Source organism: Vigna radiata, chromosome 9 (genome assembly GCF_000741045.1).
Source record: "Vigna radiata var. radiata cultivar VC1973A chromosome 9, Vradiata_ver6, whole genome shotgun sequence".
NCBI lineage: Eukaryota > Viridiplantae > Streptophyta > Magnoliopsida > Fabales > Fabaceae > Vigna > Vigna radiata.
This window is the reverse complement of record NC_028359.1, coordinates 14,221,765-14,242,590: the sequence shown is the minus strand read 5'-3', so window position 1 is coordinate 14,242,590 and position 20,826 is coordinate 14,221,765. Positions and strand designations below refer to the sequence as shown.

General features: G+C 31.9%; 2 protein-coding genes across 2 annotated transcripts; both read right to left on the bottom strand.

Moving 5' to 3' along the window:
• Positions 1–550: 550 nt before the first annotated feature.
• LOC111240528 (probable disease resistance protein At1g12280) lies at positions 551–6,252 on the bottom strand. Its single transcript, XM_022785922.1, has 4 exons — positions 6,182–6,252; positions 5,212–5,318; positions 725–2,945; positions 551–576 (listed from the first exon to the last, which is right to left on the bottom strand). Exons 3-4 carry the CDS (start codon positions 2,943–2,945, stop codon positions 551–553), a joined length of 2,247 nt encoding a protein of 748 aa, XP_022641643.1. The 5' UTR covers positions 5,212–5,318; positions 6,182–6,252.
• Positions 6,253–10,665: 4,413 nt separating this feature from the next.
• On the bottom strand, positions 10,666–20,143 carry LOC106773397. Its single transcript, XM_014660094.2, has 8 exons — positions 17,021–20,143; positions 15,887–16,469; positions 15,228–15,547; positions 12,852–12,987; positions 11,756–11,928; positions 11,581–11,658; positions 11,323–11,425; positions 10,666–11,206 (listed from the first exon to the last, which is right to left on the bottom strand). Exons 1-8 carry the CDS (start codon positions 20,141–20,143, stop codon positions 10,857–10,859), a joined length of 4,866 nt encoding a protein of 1,621 aa, XP_014515580.1. The 3' UTR covers positions 10,666–10,856.
• Positions 20,144–20,826: the final 683 nt, after the last annotated feature.

The window sequence follows — 20,826 nt, the reverse complement described above, 5'->3', positions numbered from 1 at the left end:
ACTGATGGACACATGAAAATGTCTAAAAAATTAGGCAAGTATTCAAGAACAAGTCGTTTCAAAGTAGTGAATAGGAGATCCTTTAATTCTTGATGTGATTCTTCCTCTTCATGCTTATCTTGGAATGGACAAAATATGTATTTTAGTCTTTCACAATACACTGCATAAATAGATTCAAGTTTTGGAACATTTCTTGGAACAACCACAGGAAGGATAGAATGTAACAGGGGACAATGGGCGACATGAAGAGTGGTTAAATTTGGAAATACTGAAACAATACTCTTGTTATCATTATGAGCACCAATTATCTCTTCTCCTGAATCTTTCCTTTTGCCTTCATCTTTTATTATACTTTTCAGTTGTCGACATCTGGTTATCGTTAAGTTCTCCAACAACACTAGGGTTTGTGTGGTCGACAACTCAAACAAATATGTCAACATTGGACATTCCGATATAGACAAGTGCTTAAGATTGTAGAGAGATATGTTGCTCTTAAACAATGTTCCTTCAAAATGTATGCAATCAGATAGAATGATTTTTTCTAAATTTTTCAGAAATTCAAAGGGAAGGGGTCCACTGCATAGTTCTTTCAAATTTTCCATATCTTTAAGTTTAAGTAAAACCAACTTGGATAAGGCATTTTGCACACGAGAGTCATTATTGTCAATTAGGCATGCGAGTTGTGAAATATCTTTCAATGCAATCTCAACTAGATTATTCATACCTTCATCATCATCTGGAAATATAATGTCAGGTATGAGACTTTTCCATACTCCTTCAAGTCCATTTAAACATAGAATTTCTGCTTTTTGCACTAGATTCTTGAATGTCTCTTTAGAGAAAACTTCATCAGCCATGAACATATTCAAGGAATTTCTTGCAAAAAATTCCTTCGTCATGAAGAAGCAAGAAAAGTCTAATATACAAAACCTTTGATAGTTAGGAAGATGTACTTTATGAGAAGTTTTTGAAATGCCTTCATGAATGAGATACAACTCTTCTAATGAACTGCAACTTTCAATCACTTCAAATGAATTGTTCCGTTTGAACATACAATCATTCAATTTCAACAATTGAAGTTTTCCCAATTTTGCAATCTCTCTCGGCAATTCAACTAACCAACATTTCACTAACTCGAGAGTCTCAAGGCCTTGTAGTTTTCCAAGAATAGAGATGTCACCTAAGGTGAAACTTTCAAGGAGTAAAGATCGAAGATTGGTTAGCAATTGAATTGATCGTGGTAATGACATCGTTGATTCTTTATAAGTATTGTTTGATAAATACAAAACTCGGATTCTTGATACATTTTCAAAGAATGGATCTGGGACTTTGACATAATAATCTTCCATTTCATTCAGATAGATAATTAGAATATCAAGTTTAGATCCATCAAACTTCAAGGAAGATAGATCTTTGCTCTTACCTTCGCATAACAAATATTTAATATTCTTCCCCTTTTCAACCATTGTCATTGCATTCTTGTTAGATGTCTTCACTGCCACAATCTCCTTGTTAGCTATCGATAGAGCCATTTCACGAACCAAATCATGCATTTTTACACTTTCAAATTCTTCATTCAATAATAAACATGAATCTATGAGTTTGTATTTTGCTACAATAACTTCATTACGATATACATCGTAATTGTAATCAACATCAATTTGCTCGACGAGACCTGCTCCAATGGCAAGCCTGACTAAAAGTTCTTCAGGTATTTCTTCATCTTCTCGAAACAAGGAACACAGAAGGAACAAATTCTTAGCTGTTTTATTCTTCATATTATCATAGCTATACTTTAAACAAGTATAAACTTCACTCCAATTTTCATCATCACCAGGTATGTGCATGGACTTTTGTAAGGATTTTAAGGCTAAATCCCATTCTTTTTTACGTGTTTGGCCCTTTAAACTACGAGCAATAACAACAATTGCAATTGGCAATCCTTTACATTCTTTGGAAATTTTGCGACCAATATCAAGAATACTTTTAGAGGATTTATCACTTAAAGCAGCATGCTTTTGGAACAATATCCATCCTTCTTCCTCTGGTAAGATATCAAGTTGAATTATCTTCTCACATTCCATTTTGTTGCATACTCTTATATCGCGAGTGGTCACAAGAATTCTACAATTCTTGTGGTTGTCCTTAAATGGAATACCTATTTCTTCAAAACTGATATCCCCCCACACATCATCTAGGATTACAAGAATTTTGTCACCATTGGTTAATCTATCCATCAACTTTCTAGGCCTCTCTGATTCTGTATAACCCTTCAATGACAGTCCTAATGGTCCTGCAATATCATCTTGAATCTTTTTTATATCAGGGGTATTAGATATTGTAGTATCAATTACTTGATTAAAACATTTTGACTTCTTCAGCTCCTTACCCACCTCTTTTGCTAATGTTGTTTTTCCTGTGCCCCCCATCCCTTGCAATCCAACCATATAGTTGTTGTCATCTTTCAAGGCATTAAAAAGTTCTTCAAATTTCAACTTTCTACTTTTGAAAGAAATGTAATTTTGAGAAGAGTGATATTCAATGTCAGGAACATCACGAGTGATTCCAACATTTTCAAAGTTGCATTCCATCAGTTTTTTAATCTTCTCTGTCTTGCTTTCCAATTCCTTCCCCCTACTATATTGCCATATACAGTTAGGACACCATCCAAAAAAACACTTCACTTTCATTTTGGTGTCTTCTTCAATAAGTTCTTTAGCTTGCTTTTGCCAATGTGTGACATCTTTTCGTATGTTATCACCTCTTCTAGTTACCACTCTAGCATACTCTTCCCATGTTTCCTTTTTTGCTATCAAATTTTCCCTTTCCTTTTCAAAGTCATCAGTAATGCATGTGAAGCAACAAATATAACGTGATTCTTCTATTGTTGCGTTAATCAATTTCTCCAGAGTTGACTTTGCCAAATCAGATACAATGCTCACCATCTAAATCAAATTCAATACATGAATGTTAATTTATAATAAACTGTTAAATTTTTTTTATGCATTGAAGAAAGAGTATAATCGTTTGTGTTATCCATGAACATGAAATATTTATAGTCCCAAGACAAAGAATGTAACATATATCTCGAGTTAATGGATACGTGTAATGTAGTTAGTTAATCCACATTAGAATTAATTTTTAAGATGTCTCACCAATTACTATGCGATAATATAACACATTTTAAAAAAATTAATAACACAGAAAATGACATTGTATCCATCCAAATAAAATAGAAATTTAAAAGCATTGGATTTATCTACTACCGTATTTAGACTAAGTTTAATATGTAATTTAGAGGGTGAGATGCTCACTATCCTCATTACAAATCTTTTACAATATACAAACAATACCAAATCTCAAATAATTAAAGTCATAAAATCACAACAAATTCATAAATAAGTGAGTGCTTTTACATCAATGTAGCATACTTTCTTCATTGATTCTTTAAGTACCCATTTGAATCAAACAAATTGTAATATTCCAAATACATATATACTGTTTTTATTTTTAATATGATTGAATGATTTGAATAAAATTTATGTTTCATGAATTGCAATGAAAGATCGATGAAATATTGCATCTAATTCAAAGATTAATAATGCATCTAATTCAAAGGTTAATTATGCATCTAATATTGCATCTAATTCATGTTGGGTACAAACAAAGTCCTACATCAGAAAAAATAAGAGATGGACATGAGTTTATATACACATAAGATACTTTCATTGATAAGAGGCTTTTTGGAGTGGTATTAAAAGCAAATCCATGAAGAGTTGTCTTAAAACAGACAATACCTTACTAGTCAAGGAATCCTAGTCTAGGATTCTTTTGTAAAGAGGGCATGATAATCTAGTTTACACCTAAAGAGAGATAGACTCAGTTTTGAGGCTTGATGTGAGATGCATGAAACTAGGGTTTCTTAAACCTAGAAGGTGTAAACTTGGAGTGCAAGACTCCTCCTTCATCACACTATGGTAAGGAAAATGTGACTTGGAGTGAAAGAATCCTCTTAGAGTTAGGATTCTATAATATTTGAGTTTCTATTCTACACTTTGATTCTATTTGGTTTCTTTTTTTAGAACTACTTGTTTATCTCTATTCTGATTCAAGTATTTTCATATGATGAGTATGGTGTAATGGTGGTTCTGTTTGTTGAGTTTGGGTTGCTCTAAAAGTGTTAAAATGGTACAAAAAGAGAAAAATGAGTTTGTGTTTACCGTGTTCTTTGCCTTAATTTTAGATTTTCATTTCTTGTGTACTCTCTTGAGTATGTTTTGGTTTAGTCTAGTTGTGTTTAACTTCCATTCATTTTGTCTTGGTTTAGTGATCTTATTCCATTAGGTAGCACGAATGATAAGGCAGACTCTCCAGGTTTGAAGTCAAATTATTATTAACTATTCATATTCATCTTCGTCTATCTAAAGACGTTGGAAATGGTAAAATATTTTATTTCTTCTTGATGCTTATTAAAAGTCTTTAAACATTATTAAAATAGAGGAAGACCAAGTACTTCGGTGGAAGTTATCAAGAGGAACTTCATATAACTTTTGTCCATTTAGTCCAAATGATTTACAACCAATCCTAAGTAATTATATAATTTACATAACTAGCTAATTTAAATATGATTATATTCATATAAATGAAGACGCATTAATTTAACATAACGTAATATAAGCTTATCTGGTAAAGATTATCTCATGTTTACAAACAAATTATTAAATAGAAACCAAATAGACAAAAAAAATTAGACATTATAGCGACTAAGTTCTACATTATTTTATAAATTAAAAATCATTGATATCTAAAATAGTTATTACTATTAATAAAAATTATAATTTGTTTATAAATGAAAGTCTAATAATTAGTCTCTAATTTAGAATTAATAATAATAATAAGTAGCTTAAATTTTGATAACTAAAGTTAGAGATCAATTTAAAACTAATTATAATTTTTGATTAATTGTAAAGATTATATTTTAAATACAAAAAAAAAATAGTTTATAAAAAGTTGTATAATATAGTCATTATGATGAATAATTCTTTTTTTTTATATTTGGTTGATATTTAATAAATATCTTGTAATACATGATAAACTTATTATCTTTAAAACAAATACTTGCTTGAAACAGGCATATTCTAGTTAGTACACAATTATAGTAATACAAATATGATAGAACAATTTGGAACAACAAAGCAAACAAGTATTTACCTTGATCCTTTGTGAAGTTTCTGTTATCTTACGTCTTGGCTTTAACTATGAACCTTAATCCTCTCCAATTAGGACAAACAAAGCTTTGTTTATGTTTTTCTTTGGATCTAAAAATAAACAAATGAATTGCACATGAGAAAAAAAAACAGTCTAAAATATTTGAAACGGATCAATCATAAACCATCACGTATGGGTTGTAAAAAAACTGTAAAAAAAAATTGTTAAAAAAACTTTTTCCTATTATTATAGTAATTTTCCTTGTAAAATCATACAATTATGATGGAATTAAATTCTACGTCTACTAAAAGAGAAAAACGGAAACTTTAGGACTAAAATAATACAATTATGACATTTAGAAATCGAAGTGCAATCAAACCTTGTGACGATTAACGTATACAAGTGATTTTGGATTGTTTTAGGGAAAATCAGTATATTACTTCAAGGCTTAATGATTTTTTATACCTATTTCTATTGAAGTAATTATTTAGTAGCCGTTGGTAATACTAAATGAGGCAAAAGAAAAAGATGGTATATTAGTGCAACAATTAAAAGGATTAAATGAGTTGAATTGAATACATATGGATCAACTAGTATAATGTTCATCTTCTAGGTTGGTGGTCTTCATAAAAGGCAAGAAAGCCAAGACGAAGATTAAGGATAATCAAAAGGACATTTACAAAGTACTACATAAACTCAATACAATGAAGGAGAGATTGTCTAAGATTGGGGAATATATAAGAACATAAGGTGGAGTTCTTTGATGATGATTAATCATACCAATTTAGGCTTTCTTTCTAATATATCAAATTGAGTGAAAATTTTGAAACTATCTGTTTAACTTTAATTTAAATAATAAATAGGAAAATTATAACAAATTAACATGTCAACATTTTGAAATTATCATTTGTAATCGCAAATGAAGAGAAGGAAGGAAAAATTGAAAATAGGAAAGAAAATAGGAAAAATTTACCTGAAGATATGTGTGCTCTGCAATGTTCCACAAACCTTCAAAGACTCGCTGCAATTAAGGCTGAAATGAAGCATTTCTTCTTTGCTCTTTTGAGTGTAAAACCTTTGAAGACTCTAGAATCTCATACTAATCCATTTCAACACGCATTCCTCCCTTCAAACAAAAGCATATCTTCCTTTTCTTTACAACTTTTCAATCATTTCTTCAGCTTTATTTTCATTAATTATGTTGGCTCACTTCTCAGCCCACATTGCTCCACGTAAACAAAAAGCATATCTGCATTCTCTTCACAACTTTTGCATTAACTGTTATTCTTTTAGTTTTCCCTAAATTTAGTAAAAAGATTAACATCCTGATTCTAATAATATCGTTCTAATTATTATTATTATTATTATTATTATTATTATTATTATTATTATTATTATTATTATTATTATTATTATTATTATACTTTTTTTAAAAAAAAATGAGAGTTTCTGATTGCCGTATTATTAAAATTCATTATAATTTTATCTTTTATTTTTTCACCTTTACAATTTCACTTTTTAAATACCTACACCTTCGCTAATTTGTTATCATTTATTTTGTTTGGCATGTAAACATATACTTTGTGATTTAATTGTGACATTACTTGTTGTTTGCCATATTTTAGATTGATCTATAAATAAAATATTATATAATACTTATTTCCAGATGTTTTAAGAGTAGGACTCACTACAAAGAAAAATGACCTATAGATTTAATCTAAAATTTATCATATTTTAGATTGATTTATAATCTCATAAATTCTTTTTAATCCAAAAAATGACGTATAGATATATCGTTGAAAGAGAGTGAAAGAGAATGGTATAGACACTGCATCACACTCATCTTAAGAACTAAAATATTCCAACATCCATTGTAGAAAAAGAAAGAGTATTATCATCATTCTCTTATCTCAATCTCATACAACAACAATGAGTCCTCCATATTCTCCTCCACCATGTTCACCCTATTATCCATACTATTCTCCTCCTGCTCCACCACAACCACCACCACATTGCAACAAGACAACACAAAACTACCTCCACCACAACCTTCACCTCCACCTTCAAACTGTAACACGATTAAACCTCCACCACCCATTTCCTATAACTGTTCATGCCTTCCCAATACTCCTATTGTTCCTCCTTCTCCTCCTCCAATTACACCCTACTCTTCTTTTCCTCCTCCTTATATTGTAGTGAAACACGACTACAAAGTTGTATTAGCAGTTTCAGCTTCTCTAGGAGGCATCTTGGTGACTTTTCTTCTCCTTTGGTGGTGTTGTCTTACTTTCAAGACTAATAAAGAAGCCCGTCGACTATCCTCTACCATCATCACCACCAACAATTTCACCTCCACATCAATATGTCCCAGAATATAACCAACCACCACCACCTACAACAACTTCACCTCCATCAATATGCCCCAGAAAATAACCAACCACCACTTACCACCCGCCATTGACAAATGTCAGAGGAAGCATGGAAAAAGGATACATGTCGCAAGCATAAATCATGTTGCTGAATGACTCATCTTATTAAATGGGTAACATGTGAATATATACACTGAGGGAAGAGAGAGAAAAGGCAAGTAACAAAAAGATAAAACAAAAAATCATATCAGCACCGCATATCACACAGGAAATGTGAATCTGATTAAAATGCTAATTATGATTAAGACCCCCCCTCAAGCTAGGAATAGAGATTGAACATTCCTAGCTTGGTACAAAGATCAGAAAACAGAGAAGGAGATAGAGATTTGGTGAAGATGTCTGCAAGCTGTTGAGAAGAAGACACAGGAAGCAACTTGACCAGTCCCGAGCGAACCTTTTCACGAACTAGATGGCAGTCAATGTCGATATGTTTGGTGCGCTCATGAAAGACCTGATTGGCAGCAATTTGGAGGGCAGATTGATTATCACAATAGAGAAGAGTTGGTTGCTTGAAGGGTATGTGTAAGTAAGTGAGCACATAAGTCAGCCATTGGAGCTCACATGTGGTGGTGGCAAGGGAACGGTATTCTGCTTCCGAGGAGCTACGAGAAACTGTAGGTTTCTTTTTAGAGCGCCAGGAAATAAGAGAATCCCCAATGTAAACTGAATAACCTGTAATGGAGCGGCGAGTTTCGAGAGAACCTGCCTAGTCGGAGTCACTGAAGGCTTTTAATTGAATGGAACTTTTGGTGGAGAAAAAGAGGCCTAAACTAGGAGCCTACTTTAGATACCGTAGAATATCACATGTATGACCATAAAGCTATTGAAAAGGTGTGTTATTATTGAGAAATGGTGTGGGAATAATATTAATCAAATAAGTGGCATGCAAAAGTGCATAACTCCAAAAACATGAAGGTAAGTTGGAATGAAAAAGTAAAGCACGAGTAACATTAAGTAAATGCTGATGTTTGCGTTCGACAATTCCATTTTGCTGTGGAGTTTCTATACATGATGTTTGATGTATGATTCCTTTAGAAGTAAAAAAAATCATGCATAGAAAACTCAGCACCATTATTTGTGCGAATGATTTGGACATGAGAATGAAACTGTTTTTTAGCAAAAGCAATGAAGTTAATAATGAGTTTGCGAGTGTCAACTTTATTACTCATTAAAAAAACCCCAAGTGAAACGTGTATTATCATCCACAATTGTGAGAAAAAATCTGTGACCATGCAAAGATGAGGTGGAGTAGGGTCCTCATATATCCATATGTAAAAGAGAAAAAGGTTTTTGTGCATGTGAGTGACTCGGTGAAAAAGGAAGCTTGCGTTGCTTTGCATAATGACAGGAATTACAAATGAAATTATCATTTATGGTCAAACATGGATATATCTTCTGCATAGTGTGTAGACGAGCATTGGATAAATGGCCAAGGCGAAAATTCCATAGGTCAATGGGTAAAATACTACAATTAGGGTGAACAACAAAAGAATGGATTCGGTGAGGGTGGAAATGCTGAGGAACCAGTTGGTATAAACCATTCTTCACATCAACTGAACCAATCTTCATCTTGGTTTTGGCATCCTGTATGAGACAAGATTCAGCTGTGAAAACAATGTGGTAAGGTGCATTCAAAACTAATTTAGATAGGGAAATAAGATTGAAAGTAAATGAGGGAACGTATAAAACATCAATAAGATAAAATGTGGAGGTGAAGTGTACAGTGCCAGCATGAGTGGCTATGACTTGATGGCCATTAGGGAGGTTAACAGTGACAGGAGCAATGGTATGATAAGAAGTAAAAAATTGAAGAGAATAGGAAACATGGTCTGTGGCCCCTGAATCAAGGATCTAGGGAGCAGTGTTGAATGTGTGTTGTGCAAATGGTGGGTTGAATGCTACCTGAAGAGTGTGGTATGTGTATGGAAGAAGAAACCGAACCAATTTGATTAATGTGTGCAGGATTGGAAGTTGATGTTGAAGCAGTATTAGATGGTTGCTGAATCAAGGCCAATAAAGCTTGGTATTGTTGAGGAGTAAACCGAATATAAGGAATCTCATAAGCATACGTATCCTTATCAGCAGCTTTGTTGTCAGTGATTGAGACACTGTTAGCAGAGGAGGATTTTCCATTAAATAGACGATGACCAGGAGGATAGCCATGCTTCTTATAGCAGACGTCAATTATATGGCCTGTTTTTCCACAATAGGAACAAATTTTTCCACGCGTAGAGACTCCTTTGCTGCTCTTAATATCAGAGGAAGTATTGGGAAATCCATGTTTCCGGTAACAAGTGCTTTCAGTGTGACCAGGTCCACCACAAAAATTGCAAGTCAAAGCAGGAGAGGTAACAGCGTTTATAGAATTTGATTTTGTTTCTGCATGAAAAATATCAGGAAGAGAATACTGTCGTTCTTACTGCGCAACATAGGAGAAGATTTTGGTAATAGGAGGTAATGGGTCCATCAAAATAAAACGTGAGAGCGAACATTAGCATACTGATCGTTCAATCCGCGAAGAAACTGCATAGCTTGATCTTCTAATTTTCTTTGAGCAAGAATTGAAGAAAATTGGCAAAGACATTTAACAGCGCAAACACAGACAGGATCTGGTCGAAATTTTTCGAGTTCATCCCAAAGAACACGAAGTTGAGTAAAATAGTCAGTGACTGTTAAATCACCTTGCTTAATAGAAGAAGCTTCAAGTTGGAGAGCAGAAATTNGAAGGAGATCTCCCTGCGAATATCGAGACTTAAGATCACGCCAGATCTCCTCTGCACAGTCCATCCAAAGAATGCTCTGCCTGATGGAAGAAGAAACAGAATGCACGAGCCAGGAGACAACCATGTTATTGCAGCGTTTCCAGGCTCCATAAAGACGATCAGAAGAAAGGGGTCGTGGGGCACTTCCATCAACGAACTCTACTTTAAAATATATATATATATATATATATATATATATATATATATATATATATATATATATATATATATATTATTCTTTATTCGATAAAAAAAAAATCTTTCACTTGTGTTTTGTTTTTTGACATTGCCAAGTATGCTAAGACCAAAGTTTCAACGCAACCAACATATATTAATAGAGAAAGAAACGGAAAAATAATATGAGATAGCCAAGTTTGTGCTCAAAGTAGTTCTGACTTGGAAACTTTGAGCCTGATATGTTCCTGAATATGATGCTTAAGATCCTCCAAATGCAGAATCAAAGCACTGTCTTGAGTCTTTCAACATCATCCAACCAATCCTTATTGAAACCACAATTACGAAGATCTTTTAACAATTCAACAAATTCAGAGTGGCTTGACCCCAACATATCATACACACTATGGCTTTGGAGAAACTTCAAAAGCTCAGCCAGACAAGTGTAGGCAAAGCCCTTGTATCTCTCACTCATGGCATCGTCTGCTAAACGAAGAGAAGGATGCTTCACAAGGAAATTGCTTAACAGAGCCAAGTTCTCTGACCCCAAATGCTTCTTAGAGACAAGTTCCTCAAGCTCCCTTCTTACAGTATAACCAGAACTTGAATCTTGAGTGATCTCATCAAGTTTCTCTGAAGAGGAAGGGAAAGGTAACCATGCATGTCATTCAAGTGATCAAATTTATGTCATTTCTCTTAGAACAATTAATATGCAAGATAAAACAAAATACAAGAGATCTTCTTGTAACCTGGAGAAGCTTCTTGAATCTCTCCAACACCAACATCTTCAGTGGTTTCAAGTTCTATATTCACAACTGGAAACGGTACAGATATTTGAGCTTCACCATGTTCCTACATAGATTCAATCAATCCGTCATAACATCAGCTTCAATCTCTTTATATTTTATGAAAAGAAAACAATCAACACTAGTTTTTAGCATGGGAAGTTATATATATAATATTTCACTACATTCAAAAGTAACTGATAAGTGAAGTAATGAACTAACTGATTCTGAATCAGTTGACAACGCTATCGTCTTCTCATACGGTGATGTAGTTCCATCTTCACAAGTTTTCTTTGTTTCCTGTATAAAATAAAACGAGTTATTAAATTGAGTATTTGATTGAATGTGATTTGCAGTTAGATATGTTAACTCCGGAAATAGATTGATTCGTGTTGACCTGCGATGAAGTGAAGTCACTTCCTGATAATACCTCAGCTTTAGCATCAATTGAAAAGTCTTCTTTTGCTTTTGTCATTTCATTCTGACTCCTAATATCTGTGGTTTTAGAGTCTTCGTCAAGATCATCTGTTATCTCTGTTAATATCTTCTTTATACTTTGATCTGTCGCTTCTGATCATATAATAAATATTAAACACCTCGATCACAAAGTAATTCACAAGATTAAATATGTGTGGTTTTAATTATAAATAATATTTTTATAGTTAAAAAGTGTAAGAGTATTTGTCTATAAATGATATTTTTATAGTTAAAAACGTAATTCACTAGCTTCTATTGCTTATTTTCTTCCGTTATTGTTTTTCCTCTTTACTTTTGTATTTTTTTCTCTCTGTCCAAAATACCATATATGAAACAAGACATCTATGCTAGAGAATAGTTTTACTTTATCACATATGAATGTCTTAAATAATCTGTTTCCATAAAATAAATAAATTAGAATGCCAAGGAAAAAAAGAAAAAATATGCGTCTGAAGAAAATATAAATAAATAAATACTTTAAATAAAAATTAATGATTTTAAAATAATATCAATTACATAAATATAATATGTTGGGAAAATTAGGGCGGTCAAAATTGGGTACTCACTCAGTTCGATTTGACTGACTATGAGTTGACCACATGGTTAAAAAAATTAGTCTGATGCGACCCATTGGTGAGTTTAATGAACCGATTCACTTTTCCTAAAACACAATTGTAATTTATTTTCTTCGATGAACTGTTTTCTAATTTGAAAAATGAACTCAAATTCTAGATTAATCGAATATAAGCATAGTAGAAAAAAACTCATCATATAAATATGCATCGGTGATCATGGCATAAGTAAAAAAATTTATATATAATAGTAATAGTAATACTAATAATAAGAGTTGTAAATGATAATTTAAATATTCATACCAATATGCATACTAAATCCAAACACTAAATGATAGTTCTAAGTAGTATCTAAATAACATTTATATAATTTAAAAAGTGGATCCAACGTATTTATTTTAAGACTTTTTATGAGAAAATAAATAGAAAAAAGAGAGTCACAACCTGTGGAATTAGTATTTTGAGAATTGGTAACCACTGAAATAGATGTTCCCTGAAAATCTCCATCATTAACATCTTTAGTTATAGGAGGCTCTGTGTTAAGATTTGAAGAAGGTATGGCCATTTCTTCTTCGTTTTCCTGCATAGACTTAGTGAAACCTTAATCTTTTAGGTTATTAGTGTTTATAAATTCAGTAATAATTCATTAACAGTATATAATGTTAGAGGAATATGAAGAGTAAATAAAATTAAAATCTCAAGAACTATTTCAGGATTGGTTTAATGAATTTTTTTTTTCTTATTATTTGAGTGAGCAGAAATAGTATCATTCACGTTATCTATAAACTCTCGTTATTTGATCTGTTTATTTTTCAAATGCAAGATATCATTCAAATGTAAATAACTTGTGTGAAAATCTAAAGTGGTTTGAATTTTACAAAAAAAGAGAATAGTATAATATTTTAATTATAAAATGTTTAAGTCATATATATATATATATATATATATATATATATATATATATATATATATATATATATATATATTTTAATAGCATATATAATTGTCATTTCTCGAAACCTTTTCTTTAAGCCTTCTCTATGTCTTGTCTCTTCTATTCTAATCCCAATCTTCATTTGAGACCATAGGATCGATGATAGCAAGAACTCTATATAAGCATAGGATCAAATAATATAACAAAGTAAGTTTTTATTCCATACTTGAAATTCATTTTCTTTTGTTGTGATTTTGAGCCTAGAATTATGATTTTCTTTTGGTCTGTGTTGATTGAATTGTAAGAGAAGTTTGTGGTATGTTGAAGCTGTTAAAAATATAGTTTTGTGATATGTGATATATTGAAGCTATTAAATCTAGTGTTGTGGTATGCTTGTGATAATAGATGGCGGAATTCATCTTTTGGCTAAAAATGGTGTTTTAAATCTATAATTGGTATATAATTGATTGGTTTAAAGCATGTTATGAACTTTGGTATGGATGGTAATATCCCAAATTGTAGGATTTTTACCAAATTGTAGGTTTTTAATGTCTCTATTATGCAAACTCAATGTAGGAGGTGGGCAAGTTCTAAATTTGAGTGTGATAAAGAGGCTGGGGAGACTTTCTTACTGGGCAAGACAACCTCTAGTTGGATGAGTTGGATTTTCTAACTTAGTTCTTATGAAATTTGGATTTCTTTCATTAACCGTTGAGTCAAGCTAAACTTTTGACAGGTGGTCTTAGACATACAATATTTAGTTTGATCATTAAGATATTGGATTAGAAGTTTGTGGTTAAAATAATTCTTTTCACCATTTCAATGTACTTATTATCCTAATGGAATGGAAAATAAATGATGCATTGTAAATGTGGTGAGTTTGGTTGCAAGTGGGAAACATATGTATGGCATTGTGTGTTATATTAAAATTATATGAGAATGTAATGTGTGAACGAGGTGTGGATGTTGTTTGTGCTTTTAAGTAGTGTATTTTACTATGGTTTGATATGAATTGTGTGAGTATGGGATGCTCAAATTCAAGGGGGATTACACATAATTTTTTAAGGATTGTTGTAAGGATTCGAGAATGGAAGTTATTGATAACCATTTAGACTCTTATATAGAAAAATGGGTTTGTTGGTTAGAGTAATATGAGGTTATAGTAAAAAAACAGTTTCAGTGTTCTTATGACAACAACCTTGTGTGTGATATGTTGTAATCCATTAATAATGATCTTACAAAGAAATAAGGACCACTACAAGTGCATAATTTCTATTGAATCCAACCTCAATGCATGATATCCAAATAATTAAGTCTAGATGAATGTTTTGATGTGTTGTATATATATAGTTTTATATCTATTTGAAATGTTTTGAGGTATACTATGATATGATTATTGAGATATGATGTTTCTTTTATAAATTAGTTTACCCTGATATTTTTTTTAATGATTATTTGAATGATGAGAAAATGAAAATGTAGAAACAACTCTAGAGAATGAGAATACAACTCTATATGATCAGATAGAAAAAATAGTTTTTGTAATGTATATAGTTTTGTGATAGAAGAGAACACAGTAGTTTGAGATGTATATATGTTATGCTAATACAATTATACTATAGTAATATATTATATACTATTAACTATGAAAATATTTTGTTTTATTAGTCTCGTGCTACAAAAATGAGATGTTACGAGTATTTTTTTTTTTAAGTGGTTAAAAATACTGCTTTTGTTTCCTATTATGATTTCCCGATTATGTGTGTAGTCTAATGGTATTTACACTATTGGAGTAAAGATTTATGCGAGAAGTATCATTTTCTTAGTGTGTCATCTTGGTTTATCAGATATGTTAATTGCTCATTGAAGTAAAACAAGAAACTTACTGGTGAATGTGTTGTATGTAGACGAAAATCTGTTGGTGATATTGGCATTGATGAAGCTTTTCCAACAACAATTTGTTGTTCTTCCTCTACTCTTTCTTTGCTTTCTTTCACTATATCCTCATGTTTGTTGTCTTCATCAATCTTGGCAAGAGAAGATTGGTTTGCATTGTTCTGTGATGAAGTTAACTCACTCCCTCTGAATGATGCTGCTTCAACTTCAGTCCCAATTGCAGAGTCTTCTTCATTGCGAATCTCTTCGGATTTAAGATCACGAAGAGCTTCAGGTATTGAGTATTCGAGATTCATATCTTTGAAATATTCTACAGAAAATATAGTAACACCCTATTCAAAAAATACTAACAAGAATAAAATAAAATGTGTGCGCTTAAGAATCATAATTTTAAAGTTAAATTCTAAACATATCTATATATGTTATCTTTTAAATAAAAAATAGTTAAAATTCTTGCATTAGTTATATTTATACAATATTTAGATCGTTTGTTAGTTAATATGAATATACTAACAGCATTTTAGATCGTTTACATATTTTTTTAAATAATTATAATAATGATTTTTTTGTTATTCCAAAGCTTGTGTTATCTTTAGTTAAAGTAATGCAAAACCAATGCATAATGTGTAAAAAATATCGTATATAGTACCTGTGATAGAATATGAAAAATGTTGGAGATCTTGAGGGAATGAAGAGAAGTACAGTTTTGGACAATTCCTCACCAAACAATGTTTTACGGTAAGAAATTCAATCTTCTGACGAAGGCTTGGAAGTTCAACAAAGCCTGCAGTTTTCAGATTTGGAATCTCAACCTTTTCATCACTGTTTCCTTCGAATACTTCCTCTAGCATACTTGCTTCCATTATTAACAGAGCTTCTAACATGGGTACCATTTCGGAAGTTGAAATGGGAAAGATGCATTTCAATTTGTTGCATTCTCTTATGATAACTGCTTTCAGCCTTGGGAAAAATGGCTTTCTCTGATTCTTTGCATCCTCACCAATTATCTGCTTTAATTCATTGCATCTATAGATGTGAAGTGCACCTAAATATGGTAAACATTCCAGCATAGAAGCACAAAATAATACTTCAACTTTTTCACACCTCTCAATATGTAACTCAGTAACGTTTTGTAGAGTAAAAAGAATCTTGGATGTATCATTCAATGACATATTTTCCAGTCTCACTCTCATGTCTTGTGCAATCACATCATTTGCATTGGGCTCATTTACCTGCAAGTGTTCACCATAGTCAGAAAATGCCTATGTTTTGAAAACACATGTGACATCTTACGAATGAATATTTTATGTTTTTGGTAAAATACTATGTAATTATACAATATCGTGCTTTAAAATTATCTGATTTTCAAACAACTAACGTCACTGTTAAATAATTTCATTCTGAAAGAATAAAGAACTCAGTTTTATCACATGTTAACTGTTTGGATGAATAATAAAAAATTGTGTGACACATGTAACAAATGTATTACGAATAACTTAGCTGTGTTAATGAAATATCTAAACTGTATAATTCCTCCAGATAATGTTTTATCAAACAATTTGATTTTTCAAATTTCAACCATCGGTTTATCTATTGTTGCATATCAAAAATTAATAATATCATGTTTAGGAAAATATTAACATAATGTTAACCTAATTGAGATGAGATGAGATTGCTATATGATTAGTCATAATTATATAAAAATGTTAAACCTTTATGATCAGATAAAATATAAGCATAAAAAGTAGAACACATGTAAGATAAAAAGGAGTTTGAAGGTTACCATTGAGAGAGAAGAGTCTCGCAATTGATCCTTGGAATCGAAAGGAATTTTGGTAGTTCTCCATTTGTTTTTATATTTATGGGTCCAATGTAAAACCTTACATTTTATGGACTTTGATTCTATTTTTCCTTTGGTCTCATCTTTGGAAGTTGACTTCTTCGATGAAATGAAGGACTCATCACATTTTTTAAAAATGTCCACAAAATTAGGCAAGATATGTAGATAAACATGTTTTGGAGATGTGAATATGACGTCTTTTAATTCTTGGTGTAAATCTTCCTCTTCATGCTCATGTTGGTATCGGCCAAATAAGTATTTTAACCGATCACAGTTGACTATTGTAATATCTTCAAGTTTTGGAATTTTTTGAGTAACCGGAAGTACAAAGTGTAACAGGTGACACCTTTGGACAAGAAGAGTGGTTAAATTTGGAAATATTGAAATAGTACTCTTGTTATTATTATGAGTATCAATTATTTCTTCTCTAGAATCTTTCCATTTGTTTTCATCTCTTATTATACTTTTCAATTGTTCACAAGACACTATCGACAATTTCTCCAACGACAATAGGCTTTGTGTCGTTGACAACTCAAAAAGACATGTCAACATTGGACAATAGCAGATAGACAAGTCTTTAAGATTGCAGAGGGAGATCTTGCTCTTAAACAATGCGCCTTGAAGATGATTGCAATTATCTAGACTGATTGTTTCTAAATATTTTAGCAGTTCAGAGGGAAGGGGTCCATTGCATATTTCTTTCAAATTTTTCATTCCTTCAAGTTTAAGCGTAACCAACCTGGATAAGGCACTTTCTTGCACAAGAGAATCATTATTGTCAATTAGGCATGTGAGTTCTGAATTATCTTCCAAAGAAATCTCCATTAGATTACTCGTAGATTCATCTTCAGGAAAAATAATATCAGGTATGAGATTTTTCCATACTCCTATAGGTCCCCTTAATCTAAGAATTTCTGCTTTTTGCACTAGATTCTTCAATGTTTCCTCAGAAAAAAATTCCATAGCGTTATCCACATCCAGGGAATTCCTTAAAAACCATTCAGGGTATTTGGCCCGGAACCAATCATCATGTTCCCCTATACAAAACCTTTGATAGTTAGGAAGCTCTAGATGGCAATCTTTAAAAATTTTATTATCATAAGTGGTTACTAAATGCAACTCTTCCAATGAAGAACAACTTTTAATCACTTTAAATACATTGCTCATTTCAAAACGACAATAATTCAACTTCAATAATTTAAGATTCACCAGTTTTCCAATCTCCCTAGGCAGTTCATACATCTTACATGCAACCAACTCGAGAGTCTCAAGGCCCTGTAGGTTTCCAAGAATCGAGCTGTTACCTAATGAGAAATGTTTGAGGTATAAAGATTTGATATTGGTCAACAATTTAATTGACTGAGGCAATGATAAAATTGGTTTCTTATTTTGATTATTTGATAAAATCAAAACTTGAAGCCCTGGTATGTTTTCAAAGAATGAATTTGGGACTTCCACAATACCATCGTCATTCATGTACACAATAAGAATATCAAGTTTAGATCCATTAAACTTGGAGGAAAACAAATCATTGATTTTTCCTTCACATAATAAATATTTAATATTCTTTCCCTTTTCTACCATTGTCATTTCATTCTTCTTAGATGTATTCACTGCCACAATCTCCTTGTTAGCTATCAACAAAGCCATTTCACGAACCAAGTCATGCATTTTTACACCTCCAGATTCACAGTTTAATAGTAAACATGAATCTGTGAGTTTATATTTTGCTACAATAACTTTCTTACGACATTCATCGTAACTGTAATCCTCATCAATTTTCTCAATGAGATTTGCTCCTTTAGCAAGTCTGACTAAAAGTTCTTCAGATATTTCTTCATCTTCTCTAAACAAAGAACATAAAAGGAACAATTTCTTGGCTGTTTCATCCTTCATATTGTCATAACTATACTTTAGACATGTATACACTTTTCTCCAACTTTCATCTTCATCATCATGTATGTGCATGGACTTTTGCAAGGATTTTAAGGCTACATCCCATTCTTCCAGAGGTCGTGGACCCTTTAAACTACGAGCAATAACAGCAATTGCAATTGGTAATCCTTTACACTCTTTAGAAATTTTGCGACCTTTATCAAGAATACTTTTAGAGGAATTATCACTTAAACCAGCATACTTTTGGAACAATATCCATCCCTCTTTCTCAGGTAAGATATGAAGTTCAATTGTCTTGTCACATTCCATTTGTTGGCATATCTTCATATTGCGGGTTGTTACAAGAATTCTACAATTGTTATGGTCGTCCTTAAATGGAATACCTATTTCTTCAAAATTGATATCTCCCCACACATCATCTAGAATTAGAAGAATGTTTTCCCCATTGGTTAATCTATCCTTCAACTTTTTAGGCCTCTCTGATTCGGTAAAATCCTTCAATGACAGTCCCAATGGTCCTGCAATATCATCTTGAATCTTTTTCATATCAGGGGTATTAGATATTGTAGTATCAATTACTTGATTAAAACATTTTGACTTCTTAAGCTCCTTACCCACCTCTTTTGCTAATGTTGTTTTTCCTGTGCCCCCCATCCCTTGCAATCCAATCATATAGTTGTTGTCATCTTTCAAGGCATTAAAAAGTTCTTCAAATTTCAACTTTCTACTTTCGAAAGAAATGTAATTTTGAGAAGAGTGATATTCGATGTCAGGAACATCACGACTGATTCCAACATTTTCAAAGTTGCGTTCAACAAGTCTTCTGATCTCTTTTGTCTTACTTTCCAATTCCTTCCCCCTGCTATATTGCCATTTGCAGTTAGGACACCATCCTAAGAAACATGTCACTTTCATTTTGGTGTCTTCTCCAATAAGTTCTTTAGCTTGCTTTTGCCAATGTGTGACATCTTTTCTTATGTTATCACCTTTTCTAGTTGCCACTATAGCATACTCTTCCCATGTTTCCTTTTTTGCTATCAAATTTTCCCTTTCCTTTTCAAAGTCATCAGTAATGCATGTGAAGCAACAAATATAACGTGATTGTTCTATTGTTGCATTAATCAATTTCTCCAAATTTGACTTTGCCAAATCAGATACAATGCTCACCATCTAAATCAAATTAATTACAAGAGATTTAATTTATAAAATCATATTTTTTCAATAAATTAAAGAAAAACTATAATACATTTCCATGTTATCGACGAACATGAAATACTTATAATCCTAACAAATATAATGTATAAATCTATTTAATGGATACATGTAATGCTATTAGTTAATTCATATTAGTACCACTATATGAATCTAGCATACTTTCTTCATTATTCCTTACGTACCAATTGGAATCTTGCAAACGGTAACATCCGAAATGTGCAATATAACTAGTGCATAACATAATTATGATGAGGAGATCAACATTGTAAATCTCGAAGGAGGCAAGGAGGTTAAGGTCGACACAGGACTACTCAATATTGAAGATGTTGGTGGTTTTCGACATGGTATAAGGACGGGGGAAAACCTTTGTAGATAAGGGAGGTTGATGACTTGCTATCTCAATGATGGCGAATGGAACTTCTAGTAGGAATAAAAAACACACACAATGTGGAGGAGGATAGAGAGAGGCAACGACTTCATTGTCCCTATGTAGATCCAACTATAAATATGAACTTTATGTTGGAAGTTCAAGTATTCCTCTATATTATATAGGATATGAATTCTTTATGAATTTTCCCTATATTGTTTTATAACCTAACTAGTTAGTGAGAAAAAATATTATCTAAACTATGTATTCA